At 42.3% G+C, this 14,068-nt stretch overlaps 1 protein-coding gene across 1 annotated transcript in view; it reads right to left on the bottom strand.

The window, feature by feature from the left end:
* The window catches only part of LOC136628571 (CD109 antigen-like), a 177,187-nt gene that overhangs the window by 9,050 nt on the left and 154,069 nt on the right, over positions 1–14,068 (bottom strand). The window contains exons 29-32 of the mRNA XM_066604580.1: positions 10,820–10,972; positions 9,639–9,704; positions 5,710–5,852; positions 79–235 (exon numbers count right to left, since the gene is read on the bottom strand). Of these exons, the coding sequence (XP_066460677.1) occupies positions 79–235; positions 5,710–5,852; positions 9,639–9,704; positions 10,820–10,972 (519 nt within the window). The remainder of the gene's footprint in view (positions 1–78; positions 236–5,709; positions 5,853–9,638; positions 9,705–10,819; positions 10,973–14,068) is intronic.

Genomic DNA, 14,068 nt, shown 5'->3' with positions numbered 1-14,068 from the left:
ATGTACATTTTAATAACAAATACTGAAGAAAATAAACTAATGGCTTGTAACATAATAAGACACAATAATGCTACTTACAGAATCAAGGTATATGTTAACTTTGTCATCAACCGTTTCCACTTTTTTAATGGGATATTTCCATAAAATACTATCTGGAGCAAAACTGAATCCACTGAGTAAATCCACTTGCAAAAGAGCCATGCCACTTCGAGCAGAGGATTCTCTTTCAGAGTACCTGACATAGTGCATATGATGGAAAACGGATTAAAAATGATAATCAGATTATATTACTATATGTACAGTATGCAATTTATGTTTTGTATTAATTTAAAAGAAATCTACACCCAATGTACTTAAATGGTGCCTCTCTTTAGAACCTCTCCATCTCAAACATCTTGTTGGATTCAAGAACAGCTGTGCCACATTTCGAATCAAAGATGCAGAACTGTAATGTATTCTTTTTTTATACTCAACAACTTTATTAAGAACATTTTTATGATTTTGGATAGAAATGTCACAAGAGAGTTACACACATACAAGATCAGTTGAGGTTTTGCCACAATAAAAAACCTTGAAGGTCCAGTGAAAGACAACTCCATTAAGAGTTGACTTTGGAGCTCTTCACTTCCTATTAGGGTCTTTTTTATGTTTTTAATCACAAAGAAGCTAAGAAACCATATATAATGATAACTTTATGTTGCTATTTAAAGTCGACGTGCATGCAGTATATTATATTGAGATGAGGATGGGCCCTCAGAATCATCTTCTCTGGTGGGCCAAAGAGACTTTGGTCTGAAACTGCAAGCATAATTGTTTTATTTAAATAATAGTCTCACTCAGTTGTTTTGAAGGTAACCTGTCATGTCGCCACAGAATTATAAACTAAGTTACGGTGCTGTCAGGGGACGTAACAAGGAGCCAGGTGATATATTTTTATACTCACCTGTTCCTGCAATCCAGCACTGTCAACTGGTGAAGTTCATGTGGTGCATACAAATCTGGTTCTTTTCAGAGCCTATGGGAGAGCGCGCATGGGTCTTTGAAAAGAGTTAAGTTTTCGTGGATCATGCGGATTTCACTAGGTAGGAAAAAATAAAAACTGCCAAGGAAGAGGCACAAAGACTGATCGCCAAAGAGAGCACAAATAAAAACTATTTTTCAATTATATAAACGGTAAAACCATTTGCACTGAAAGCCCTGGCCCCTTAAATAATGCAGGAGAAACCCTAGATGAGGATGGGTAGGGAAGGTGAGTCAATTAAATAGTTTTTTCTCAAGTATATTCACGAGGAAAAAAGAAATTTGAAACGAGATGCAGGGGGATTAAATGAACCACTTCAATAACTGGAAAAATATTCGAGGGGTTTCTGAGAGACGCCATCCCAAAATACCTTGAGGAAAACAACGGAATAACTCCTGATCAGCATGGGTTCGTGAGGGGTCAATCATGTCAGACCAATCTGATCAGCTTGTATGATGAAGGAAGCTCTAGGCTGGACCTGGGAGAGTCTATTGATCTCGTATATCTGGACTTCTCTAAAGCTTTTGACACCGTGCCGCATAATAGGCTGATATATAAGATGAGACAGCTTGGACTGGGCGAAAACGTGTGTATCTGGGTAAAGAACTGTCTCAGAGATAGAAAGCAGAGGGTGGTAATAAATGGTTCGTACTCTGTTTGGGCCATCGTCACTAGTGGGGTACACAGGGTTCAGTATTACGCCCATTCTGTTCAATATATTTATCAACGACCTGATAGAGGGGCTGCACAGTAAAATATCAATATTTGTAAGTTCTACAAGGTAATTAATACAACGGAGGTAGAGATGAGTGAGCATACTCGTCCGAGCTTGATGCTCGTTCGAGTATTAGGGTGCTTGAGATGCTCGTTACTCGAGACGAGCACCATGCGGTACTTGTCTCGTTTAAACGAGCACTGACCATTGAATTCAATGGAGCCGGCAATACAGCCGGCTCCATTGAAAGCAATGGCCTGCCGGCGAGCGCGGGATGAATTGTCGGGAAGGGCTTAAATATATAAGCCCTTCCCTGCAATTCATCCAGAAATGTGTAAAAAAAAATATATATATATATACTCACCTTGTCCCGGCAGAACGATGTTAGCCCATTGAATTCAATGGAGCTGACAATACAGCCGGCTCCATTAAAAGCGATGGGCTGCCAGCGATCGCGGGGTGAATTGTCGGGAAGGGGTTAAATATATAAGCCCTTCCCTGCAATTCATCCAGAAATGTGTAAAAATAAAAAATATATATATACTCACCTGGTCCCGGCAGACGGAGTTCAGCGCGGCCAGCGGCAGTCCTCCTGAACTGCTCTGAACAGCTGTGAGTAGTATTCAGCAGCCGGGGATTTAAAATCCCCGCCTGCTGAATGAGCTGCCTCTAATTGGTCACAGCCTGACCAATCAGAGGCAGATTCCACTCACACACCCATTTATGAATGGGTGTGTGACTGCTGCCTCTGATTGGCTCAGCGGGACCAATCAGATGAGAGGCAGCAGTCACTCACCCATTCATAAATTCATGAACTCCGTCTGCCGGGACCAGGTGAGTATATATATATTTTTAATTTTTACACATTTCTGGATGAATTGCAGGGAAGGGCTTATATATTTAACCCCTTCCCGACAATTCATCCCGTGATCGCCGGCAGCCCATTGCTTTCAATGGAGCCAGCTGTATTGCCAGCTCCAGTGAATTCAATGGGCTAACATTGTTCTGCCGGGACCAGGTGAGTATATATATATTTTTAATTTTTACACATTTCTGGATGAATTGCAGGGAAGGGCTTATATATTTAAGCCCTTCCTGACAATTCATCCCGCGATCGCTGGCAGCCCATTGCTTTCAATGGAGCCAGCTGTATTGCCGGCTCCATTGAATTCAATGGGCTAACATCGTTCTTCTCTGCCACAGCTGTTACAGCTGTGGCAGAGGAGAACGATCTTTATGCTGACAGTGTGTGTGTGTGGGGGGGTCTCACTCTTGCCACTATTGTGGCTTAATAGTGGGACCTGGGAACTTGAGATGCAGCCCAACATGTAGCCCCTCGCCCGCCCTATCCGTTTCTGTGACTTTCCCATCACTTTCTTGAATTTCCCAGGTTTTCACAAATGAAAACCTTAGCGAGCATCGGCGATATACAAAAATGCTCGAGTCGCCCTTTGACTTCAATGGGGTTCGTTACTCGAAACGAACTCTCGAGCATCACTGAAAGTTCGACTCGAGTAACGAGCACTCGAGCATTTTGGTGCTCGCTCATCTCTAAACGGAGGACAATGTATGGCTGGAAACAGACCTGGATAAGCTGGGGGTTTTGGTAGAAAAATGGCAAATGAAGTTCAACATTGATAAATGTAAGGTTATGTACATGGGCAGGAGAAACGGATGTCACCAATATACACTAAATGGGGTACTGCTAGGGAAAAGTGAGATGGAAAAAGACCTGGAGATACTAGTTGACTGTAGAGTCAATTGGAGCAACCAATGCAAGTCAGCTGTTGCAAAGGCAAATATAGTTTTGGGGTACATTAAAAGAGGTATAGGGGCGAGGGATGAGAACATTATTCTTCCACTATATAAGGCACTTGTCAGGCCTCACATGGAATACTGTGTACAGTTCTGGACACCGCTGCTCAGGAAAGATGTTGCAGTGGTTGAGGGGGTTCAAAGAAGGGCAACTAAATTAATAAACAGAATGGAAGGACTGGAATACCCAGAGAGGCTATGAAAATTGGGATTATTCACCCTAGAAAAAAGACGGTTAAGGGGCGACCAAATAACTATGTCTAAATACATGAGGGGACAATACAAGGATCTCTCTCATCATCTGTTTATACCCAGGACTGCATAGGTAAAAAGAGGGAATCTGTTACGTCTAGAAGAAAGCAGGTTTTATCACCAACACAGAAGGGGGTTCTTTATTGTAAGAGCAGGGAGATTGTGGAACTCTCTTCCTGAGGACATAGTGATGGCAAAATCCATAGAGGTGTTTAAGAGTGAACTAGATGCCTTTTTAGAGCGCTATGACATAACAGGATATAGACATTAAATAACCCAAAGGGTTCTTGATTAGAGATGAGCGAGCGTACTTGGCCACGCCCCTTTTTCGCCCGAGCGCCGCGATTTTCGAGTACTTCCGTACTCGGGCGGAAAGATTCGGGGGCGCCGTGGGTGAGTGGGGGGTTGCAGCGGGGAGTGGGGGGAGAGAGAGGGCTCCCCCCTGTTCCCCGCTGCTACCCCCCGCTCCGCCACGCCTCCCCCCGCCCCCCGGCGCCCCCCGAATCTTTTCACCCGAGTACGGAAGTACTCGAAAATCGCGGTGCTCGATCGAGTAATTACTCGAAACGAGTAGGTTCGCTCATCTCTATTCTTGATCTCAAATGTTGATCCAGGGATTACTCTGACTACCATTATGGAGTCTGGAAGGAATTTTTCCCTCCAGATTAAGGGTAAATTGGCTTCTGCCCACTGGGGGTTTTTTGCCTTCTCCTGATCAACAAGGAGGGGGTTGAAACAGGCTGAACTGGATGGACATTTGTCTTTTTTCATCCTAGCATACTATGTTACAGAGCTGGATCGCGAGAGCAGGCGAATATAAAAAATACATCATCTGTCACATTTCCTGTTAGCAAAATGATTTAGTTTATGGTGCTATACGGACATGACAGGTTCCTTTTAACTGTGCATTTTAGAAATTTACATACACACATTAAAAAATGTATATGTAAACAAAAATACCTACAATATATACTGTGCAAGCTTGAAAAACCTGAATAAAACCCCAGCTCGTTTTACTCAGACATTTTTTTATGAAAACAGAATGTAACTTCTGACTTCACTTGGCTCTGATATGAAAAATAATTGAAACCATATGTTATACTGTGAACCAAGGAAGAATGTATTAAAAGAAAAATAGAAGGAACTGGATATAGTGATCGGTTCCTACCAATTAGTGATACAGAAGAACATTAAATTCTCAGGTGGCAATGATAAAGGGCAATATTAAGATATAGATAGGATCTGCCCACAAATGACAATCATAGCCTACTGGATATCCCCAAAAATGTATGGTAGATGATGGTTCGGCTTCAGAAATGCTGTACATACTTATATCTTTTGTCAATCAAGCTAAACTCCCTAACACATGACAATATACCAATGCTGACCTTTTGAAAACTAAGATTAAATAGCTTTAGTTCAGAACTTTCTAAAACAAAGCAGAGAGATTACTTTGGGAACAACTGGGGTACCATGAGCGACCATGAATGACCCCATTGATCTATTTGTAAACATAACCCCAAATCAAAAAAAGGGCAGATGAATAGAACTTGAGACTCTCTATGTGATGGGTTTTACAGATTTGAATGCTAAAACGGATTATGTGCTGCCTTTGCACAGTGGCTTCTTTGGTCAACTTAATGACTTTCCCAGATGATACATAAAACATGTAAACAAGGTTTTTACGAGTAGATTGTCCTGAGATATGGCCCAGATATTTTCCAACACTACTCACCAAAATGGTGAAAGAAACTATTATGCGATTAGTGTCAGGTAAAACTTTGGAACTACTTAATTTAATTCAGTTTTGGAATATTTCTTGTGCCTACAAAAACTATTGTTATATTATAGCAATGCATTGAAATAGACAAGCTTCTACTTTAACATAAATGAAAACATTACATACCTTGTACATATATTTAAAGTCACAACATTTATATTTTCCATATCATCCCGCAAAGTAACATCTAAATCAAAAGGGTCTTCACTTGCAGTCGATCTACGTGTTCTTTGGGAAGCAGAACTTATTGAATTATAGATGATGTGAAGCTGAAGAAAAAAGAAATTATACTTGTAAAGCATGCTCATTGCTCAGGCTTTAACATTAGAGTAATGCATAAAGGGACCCTGCCACTAGCTCTATGCTGTTTGAACCACAGGTAACATGAAGTCTGCATATTCACCCATGTTAAAGGGCAGTAGGTTTTATTCTGAAATGCTGCAGAATTTCAGAGAAATCATATTTTAGAAAGGAGTCAGAACAAGGAAAAAATCACTAGGGCAGCTTGATGCTGGCTTCGTACCACCCAGATTGGCAGGCCTCTTCCTATACACAAGCAGGGAGAAACCTGTCAATCTAGCTAATCTGGGAGAGGAGAAGCCTGCGGGAGCCTTCTCCCCATTCCATGTTTTAAAGTATGTTTTCTCTGAAATGCTGCTGCGTTTCAGAATAAAACATGCATCCATGAAATATGGGTGGCTGTCTGGACTACATGCTGCCTGTGGTTTAAGTATCATTAATCTAGAGACAAGTTCTCTTTAAATTTAGTAATAGCCATGTTTAAAGCATAGCTAACTTTTCAGAATATGCTGTTGTGTGTGTACATGAGGAATAATCCTATTTCTGATAATATATAACTATATCCTGTATTCTTCCCTACTTTCTTCACTGAAGGCTATATATCTGATTCTCAATTTTCTCTGAACTGGTAGGAGGGGCCTGGCTGTTGTTGTGTGCCTGCTGGGTTCTATGGACTCTACAGAAAACTTCAGATGCTGGTTTCTGTCTGTAACACACACAGACATAAAAAAATATATAGAAATATATGTAGGAAATTATACAGCAAAACCAAACAGTAAACAGTGAATTACTATTAGCTGCAGACAGGGTATCACCTTCTCTATCCCCCCATCCTCCTCCGCTTTATTACTCTCTATATGACTCAGTGAGCATGATGACTCATCACCCTCCTCCATTTCATCCCATTGTCTCTCACACATATAGCAGCAGGCAGCAGACATTAAAGGAGATGTCCCGCGCCGAAACGGGTTTTTTTTTTTTTTAAACCCCCCCCCCCCCCCCCCCGTTCGGCGCGAGACAACCCCGATGCAGGGGTTAAAAAACCCACCCGCACAGCGCTTACCTGAATCCCGGCGGTCCGGCGTCTTCATACTCACCTGCTGAAGATGGCCGCCGGGATCCTCTGTCTTCATGGACCGCAGGGCTTCTGTGCGGTCCATTGCCGATTCCAGCCTCCTGATTGGCTGGAATCGGCACGTGACGGGGCGGAGCTACACGGAGCTACACGGAGCCCCATAGAGAAGAGGAGAAGACCCGGACTGCGCAAGCGCGGCTAATTTGGCCATCGGAGGGCGAAAATTAGTCGGCACCATGGAGACGAGGACGCCAGCAACGGAGCAGGTAAGTATAAAACTTTTTATAACTTCTGTATGGCTCATAATTAATGCACAATGTACATTACAAAGTGCATTAATATGGCCATACAGAAGTGTATAGACCCACTTGCTGCCTCGGGACAACCCCTTTAAGTTAGAAGGAAAGAAGACCCCTAGTGGCCAGTACTTTACAGTGATTTTTCAGCACAAAAAAAATGTAATTTTAGGTAAATAAAGTAAATCTCACTTTTGCTAGTTATTGCACTGGCTATGATATAAGTACAAGTTGTTAGAAAAGTTAGGGTCCATTTAAGGTTCATGCATACAACAAAGGCATGTGCACAGACCCTGTGGAGCAGTACACAGAGTCCCTTTGGCTTATGAGCTCAGTTCCCGGAATCATGTTGGCTTGGTGCCTAAATGGAGAATATTTATTAATGAGTGTATTGCAGAGATGTTTAAAGTAGTTGTGCCAAGGTATACAGTCTTTCTCAGACTTCTGAGCCCAGGGCGAATAGCTTATTGCCCTATGTCCTTCTCTCAGCATCTCCAGCACACCGCTGATTTTGCCAATGCAAGCCATGCCCAGCCAGACGTTATAATGCAGGCAAAATATAGTGCTACGGGATGGCCATTCACATGAATTGGACATCCTGTAATACAAAAACAACATAAAGTTTGCCACAGGGTTTCTTTGTTCCAGGTTAGGGCTTACTTACACGCTCAAGAGAAATGCACTAGTTCTGTGCTTTTGCACAATGCACAGAAGTTGCGCAATATATTAATCCATTGTTTCCAATAGGTTAATTTATACTGGCCTTTTTCTTCTCGCACCAATAGTGCGACATGAGATAACTGAAGCATGTTCCATTTTTTCGTGATTCTAGCCTGAGAATCACCCATTATTCTCTATGGGAGGCCAAAAGTCGTATCACACTCGTATGTACATGTGATTTTCATGCAAGTGCAATGCACTTTTTAAAATTTTTTCCTACTGAAACAACATGCAATTTTCACATGCATGAAAATCACATGTACCGTGTTGTGATTTTCTCACAGAAATGCATCGCACTTGCATAGAGATCACAGATTTAAGAGTGTCCACGTTTCTCAGGCTGATATTGCACTCGCCTTTGTAAATCCAGCCTTATAGAGGTAGTCATACATATAACAGCAGGCAGTAGACAGCAAGTTAGAAGGAAGGAAGACCCCCTAGTGGCCAACACTTTACAGTGATTTCTCAGCAGAAAAAAAATCAAGTGGGTGCTGTGATAGAGCATACGAACAGAGCGTGCCTCTTGACAGAATATCATTAATCAGTGCATTGTACATTATTTAGTGCTCTCTGCATCCAAACATATTAAAAATAAAAGGATTATTACTACATTTTATTAGGTAATATAGAGCTCCATGGTTTTCCTAATATTGTATGTGGCAACATCTACATGCGTGAATCCAAGACTATGGCCATCAATGTGAATCGAAATGCAACAGACCTTTATGTCATTATGCCCTGGGGAATTAGAAAGTTGTTGTACAGACAGATAATATTGTATTGTGGTACGAGGACTTATAAGCTATTGTTTTTCTGTTATTATCCGAAGGCTGAAGCGTATTACAAATTGTTATATATCTACTAAATGAAATGTAGCTACTGTATATACTAACTTTACCTTTTATTAACTTCCCTTAATATAAACATAATTGTCTGTATATGAATTCTGCTCTGCTGTGTATCTAATGTTTTCCGGTGTGATACTAGTTGTAGCTAAGATACACTGTGTAACTAGATACCAGGAGCCTGTACTGGAATTCACTCACTAACTCCTGCTTGCTTTACTCACTCTAGCCCTCCCTACCCTTCCTGTAATATGTCTCTCACATGGATAGCTGAGGAACAGAATGTAATTGGATACTAGGCTGCAGCGACATTTCCCCACGGCCCCCTTACTTTCACTCTGTCTTACTTCCTGTAGCGGTATCTACGTAACTTGTATAAGTGAAAGTAATATATACTACCAGTGTCTACATTGAGGAATAAGATGAACCAATAATTGTTAGCTTTTAATAAGCCTGCTACTGTCTGTGATGTAATAGCCAGTCTGAGATTTCTGAACATATGTTTTCCTCAGGCCGTAATTGTGTCGACACAATAAATCTTTGTTCATTTCCTATGTCCCCTTGGTATACATCAGAAGTCGGATCATACATCAGTATCATAGATATATAGATAGATAGATAGATAGATAGATAGATAGATAGATAGATAGACATAAATATATATATATATATATATATATATATATACATACACATATACACACATATATGTATATATATATATATATATATATATATATATACACACACACACACATAAACATAAATATAGGGGGGGAAAGAAAATAAACTTATTTACATGAGAACAAACTTATTTACCTGCAATATGGCAAATCCAACTCCTTCTGCATGGACTGTAATATTAATGCCTTGCCCAACAGCAATCTAAAATTAAAAAAAAAAACTTTTATTCTTAGCTCATTTCAAGAACAGAATCTATATCACCACAACTAATAATATTCATAAATGTACAGTATGTAATATTGAGTAAGTCATTAGCCAAAATATTTAAGACCTGTAAATCTGTTCGAAAAGTACAAGTAATTATTAGGAAATTATAGTGACAGTGTTTCTGGTGGCACAATGCACCACACAGCTGTGCTACATGGTACATCCATTATGATCCATGCATCACACACACACCTCTACTACATCCATCCTGACCCCACACATTGCACACACAGCACATCACTCAAACAGCTCCTCTATATCCATCCTGACCCCACACATCACACAAACACATCACACACACGGCTCTGCTACATCCTGATTCACACACACAGCTCTGCTATATTGTACATCCACTATGATCCCCACACATCACACACAGCTCTACTACATCCATCTTGATACCCACACAAGACAAACACAGCTTGCCTCCTCCCACAGCAGTGACATCACCACAAGTCCTTTAGCTCACTGGATCTCTGTGGTGGTGGTAGGTCGGTGTCTTCTGTCAGGACTGCTGAGTTGTGTCTGAGATAATAACAGCTTAGTTGTATTCTCATTTTGTTATTTTTATCCTCCCCTTTTCAAGAGTCCTAATTGTGTTCTTCTGTCAGTCAGGCTCTGTATTTTATATATCCAATAGGACCTGCGATGATGTTACCAGGGGGGCGGAGCATGAGAAGAACCCACATACAGTACTGCAAAATGGCTCCTCCCACAGCAATGACATCACTGCAGGTCCTGTAGCCCACCGGATCTCTGTGGGGGCAGTAGGTCAGTGTCTTCTCTCAGGACTGCTAAGCTGTGTGTTAGATAATAACGGCTTAGTGGTATTCTCATTTTGTTATTTTTGTCCTCCCCTTTTCAAGAGCCCTGACTTTGTTGTTCTTCTGTTGGTCAGGCTCTGTGTTTTATATATGTTATAGGACTTTCGATGACATCAACAGCGGGAGGAGCGATGATGTCACCAGGGCCGGAGCATAAAAAGCACTCACAAACTAACTGAGAAGTGGTCATTAGTAGTTTGATTCTAAACACACAAAATGTCTTACCTGTTTGCTTTGAAGTACCATGTAGTTCTCAGCATTGACTCTGAAACTTGAAGAATCCATTTGGTTCCCTTCCAATGTAATGTGCAGATCCGGTTTGCTATTTGAGTATTTTGATGCAAAAGATGACATTGCTTGCAGAGCTACTACAGTGTCCTGTTGAAGATTGAAATAACAGTGCTACTGTATACAGTCATGTCAACTCTGCAATTAACCCCTTCTTAGTCAGTCACTGTATATCATTAGTATTTCATGTTTAGTTTTTATATACAGAGATCCCTCAAGTTACAATATCCTCAGGATACAATAGTGCAAGCTTACTAATGCTGTCTAATAATAATTACACAGTGTAAACTTTAGTCAGTCTTAAAATGCTGGCTCATGCTGGATGATAAATCTGGTATATCTTTAGAATTTCTAGTCTAACTTTTTACCACCTATACAAGTTGGCTTAGCTTATGTCAAAAATTGTATAGGACACTGAGACACTGTACAGGACCCCTGAACGTCTGGTGCAGGCTGTTCTTACAGCGAACACCCAGCGGCAGCAGTTCCGACAAGCCGCGCCGGTCGTGGGAACTGTTAACGCTTTAAATACCGTTGTCTATTCTGATAGCAGCATTTAAAGCTAGTCAGAACTGCTGCCCCCGGGTGTCCGCTGTAAGAACAGCCTGCACCCGACGTTGTATGGAGCGGGATCCACCCGCGATCCCGTCCATACAACCAATTGTTCGGACATACAAACAAATGTACTTGCGAACCGGCTCTTTGAACGGAACCTGTTCGCAAATAGGGGACTATCTGTATTGTATTTGTTTCAGGAAACTGCATCAAAATGGCATGTGAGTCCAACCTTCCAGCTTGATAAATCATCCTTAATGTGTTTCAGTGAGTTTATGGCTCTAAAGCAAATTAACATTAATGTAACACAGGTTTTTTTATTCGGAACATATAATTTATATATTTTAGTTAATTCTATGGAGATGGAAACTTGTTTAGTAGCACAGGATGTCTGCTGAGCTGGTTTCCATTATGCATGCTGCTGATGATGGAAAAGGACAATATCAGAAAATTGTGTTCTTTTTAATTTGTTGTGATGTTCCTCATATTCTTAGTATGTGTTCCTCACAAGCAAGAAAGTCGTTTTTTACTATAAACACAACTGGGTTTACTGTGCAAGGCATGTTATGACTAGATATAGGCTGAACAAATATGTATGTATAGTCATACAACGAAGGCTGTCAATCACTGATAGCTCCGCCCATTGGACTGTTCAGCTCAGAATGTGCAGAGATATAAATGAGTAAAATACAAGTTATACTGAATTTTTCCCCATAAAACTATATGTGAATCTGCTCAGTTCCCCCTGCTCTGCAGGTTGTACAGAAAGTTTAAGCTGACAGAGTCCCTTTAAACCACGTGTCAAATACAAGGCCCGAGGGTCAAATCCAGCCCACTGCCTCATTTTCTGTGGCCCGTGGCATGCCGACGCCACTCACAACTGCAGCGATTACCAGCTGGGGTGCCGCAGCATCCCGCTGGTAATCGCGCTGTTACAGCTGATCCCGGCACACACTCTGATGTCAGTGTACAGCCGGGATCCTCCTCCCCTGAGTCCCCTGCTCTTCAGTTCCGCAGGAGGGGACTCGGGGAGGAAGCGTTCCAGGCTACACACTGACATCAGTGTGCACCTGGGAATCAGCGCGAGCAGAGGAGGAGTGGCGCTGACAGCAGGGAGGAGGTAAGTATATGGGTTGGAGAAGGAAGGGGGGTTAATATTATTGCTGCTGCTTGGGGGTGGGGGTGGTGGTGAGGGTTGATATTGCTGCTGGTGATGGTGGTGGGGGTTAATATTGCTGCTGCTGTTGTTGGTGATGGGGGGTTAATATTGCTGCTGTTGGTGGTGGTGGAGGGGGGGTTAATATTGCCGCTGTTGGTGGTATTGGTGGGGGGGGGGGTTAAGATTGCTGCTGTTGGTGGTGGTGGTGGGGGGTTAATATTGCTGTTGTTGGTGGTGGGGTTAATATCGCTGTTGGTGGTGGTGGGGGTTAATATTGCTGTTGGCGGTGGTGGGGGGGATTTATATTGCTGCTGCTGCTGGTGGTGGGGGGTTAATATTGCTGCTGGTGGTGGTGGGGGGTTAATATTGCTGCTGGTGGTGGTGGTGTTAATATTGCTGGTGGTGGTGGTGAGGGGTTAATATTGTTGGTGGTGGGGTTAATATTGCTGCTGATGGTGGGGGGGGTTAATATTGCTGGTGGTGATGGTGGGGGGGGTTAATATTGCTGGTGGTGGTGATGGTGGTGGTGGGGGGTTTAATATTGCTGCTGGTGGTTGTGGTGGTGAGGGGTTAATATTGCTGATGGTGGTGGTGGTGGGGGTTAATATTGCTGCTGTTGGTGGTGGGGGGTTAATATTGCTGACGGGGATAATATTGCTGTGGGGTTATTACTACTTTGGGGGTTGCTCTTACTACTGGGGCTACTGTGGGGGTCGCTCTTACTACTGGGGCTACTGTGGAGTACCATGTTACTACTGGGGGTACTGTGGGGTACCCTGTTACTACTGGGGCTACTGTGGGGTACCTTGTTACTACTGGGGCTACTGGGGGTACCCTGTTACTAATTGGCCCATTGTGGGGTCAATATATTTACTGGGGCCACTATGAGATTCACTATTACTACTACGGCCACTATAGCGGTCAATATGACTACTGCGACCACTATATAGGGGAAACTATGACTATTGCGACCACTATCAGGGTCACTATTAGGGCTCGTTCACATGGGCGTAATTGTATTTTGGTCGCACAAATACGCTGCGTATTTGCACAATCGAAAATCACTTATGCCTGCATATTTAGGAACGCAAAAAAGAATGCAGATGGGCCCAGTGAGATGGTGCGCAAATATGCAGGGAATACACAGGTTTCCTGCACATTCACCATGTATTTGTGTGGCCCATTCACTTCAATGGCCTATTGGGGTGCGTAGTATGTAACAAAATAGGTCATACTGTGTGAAAATATACATCATGTGAATGAACTCATTGACATCAATGGCTTCTCTTCACTGCATATTATGTACGCAAATACGCTTGTGTGAACGAGCCCTTACTGTACTGTCTTACAATCGGCCCTTTAAAGGTCACTATAAGCCTGATGTGGCCCTCGGTGAAAATGAGTTTGACACCCCTGCTTTAAACCATGGCTGACACGTTGATTCCGGCGATCTGTCACTTATAGAGTAAAGT

Source organism: Eleutherodactylus coqui, chromosome 1, assembly GCF_035609145.1.
Source record: "Eleutherodactylus coqui strain aEleCoq1 chromosome 1, aEleCoq1.hap1, whole genome shotgun sequence".
Lineage (NCBI taxonomy): Eukaryota > Metazoa > Chordata > Amphibia > Anura > Eleutherodactylidae > Eleutherodactylus > Eleutherodactylus coqui.
Note: the sequence above shows the minus strand (reverse complement) of the source record. Positions and strands in the feature narration are given on the sequence as shown.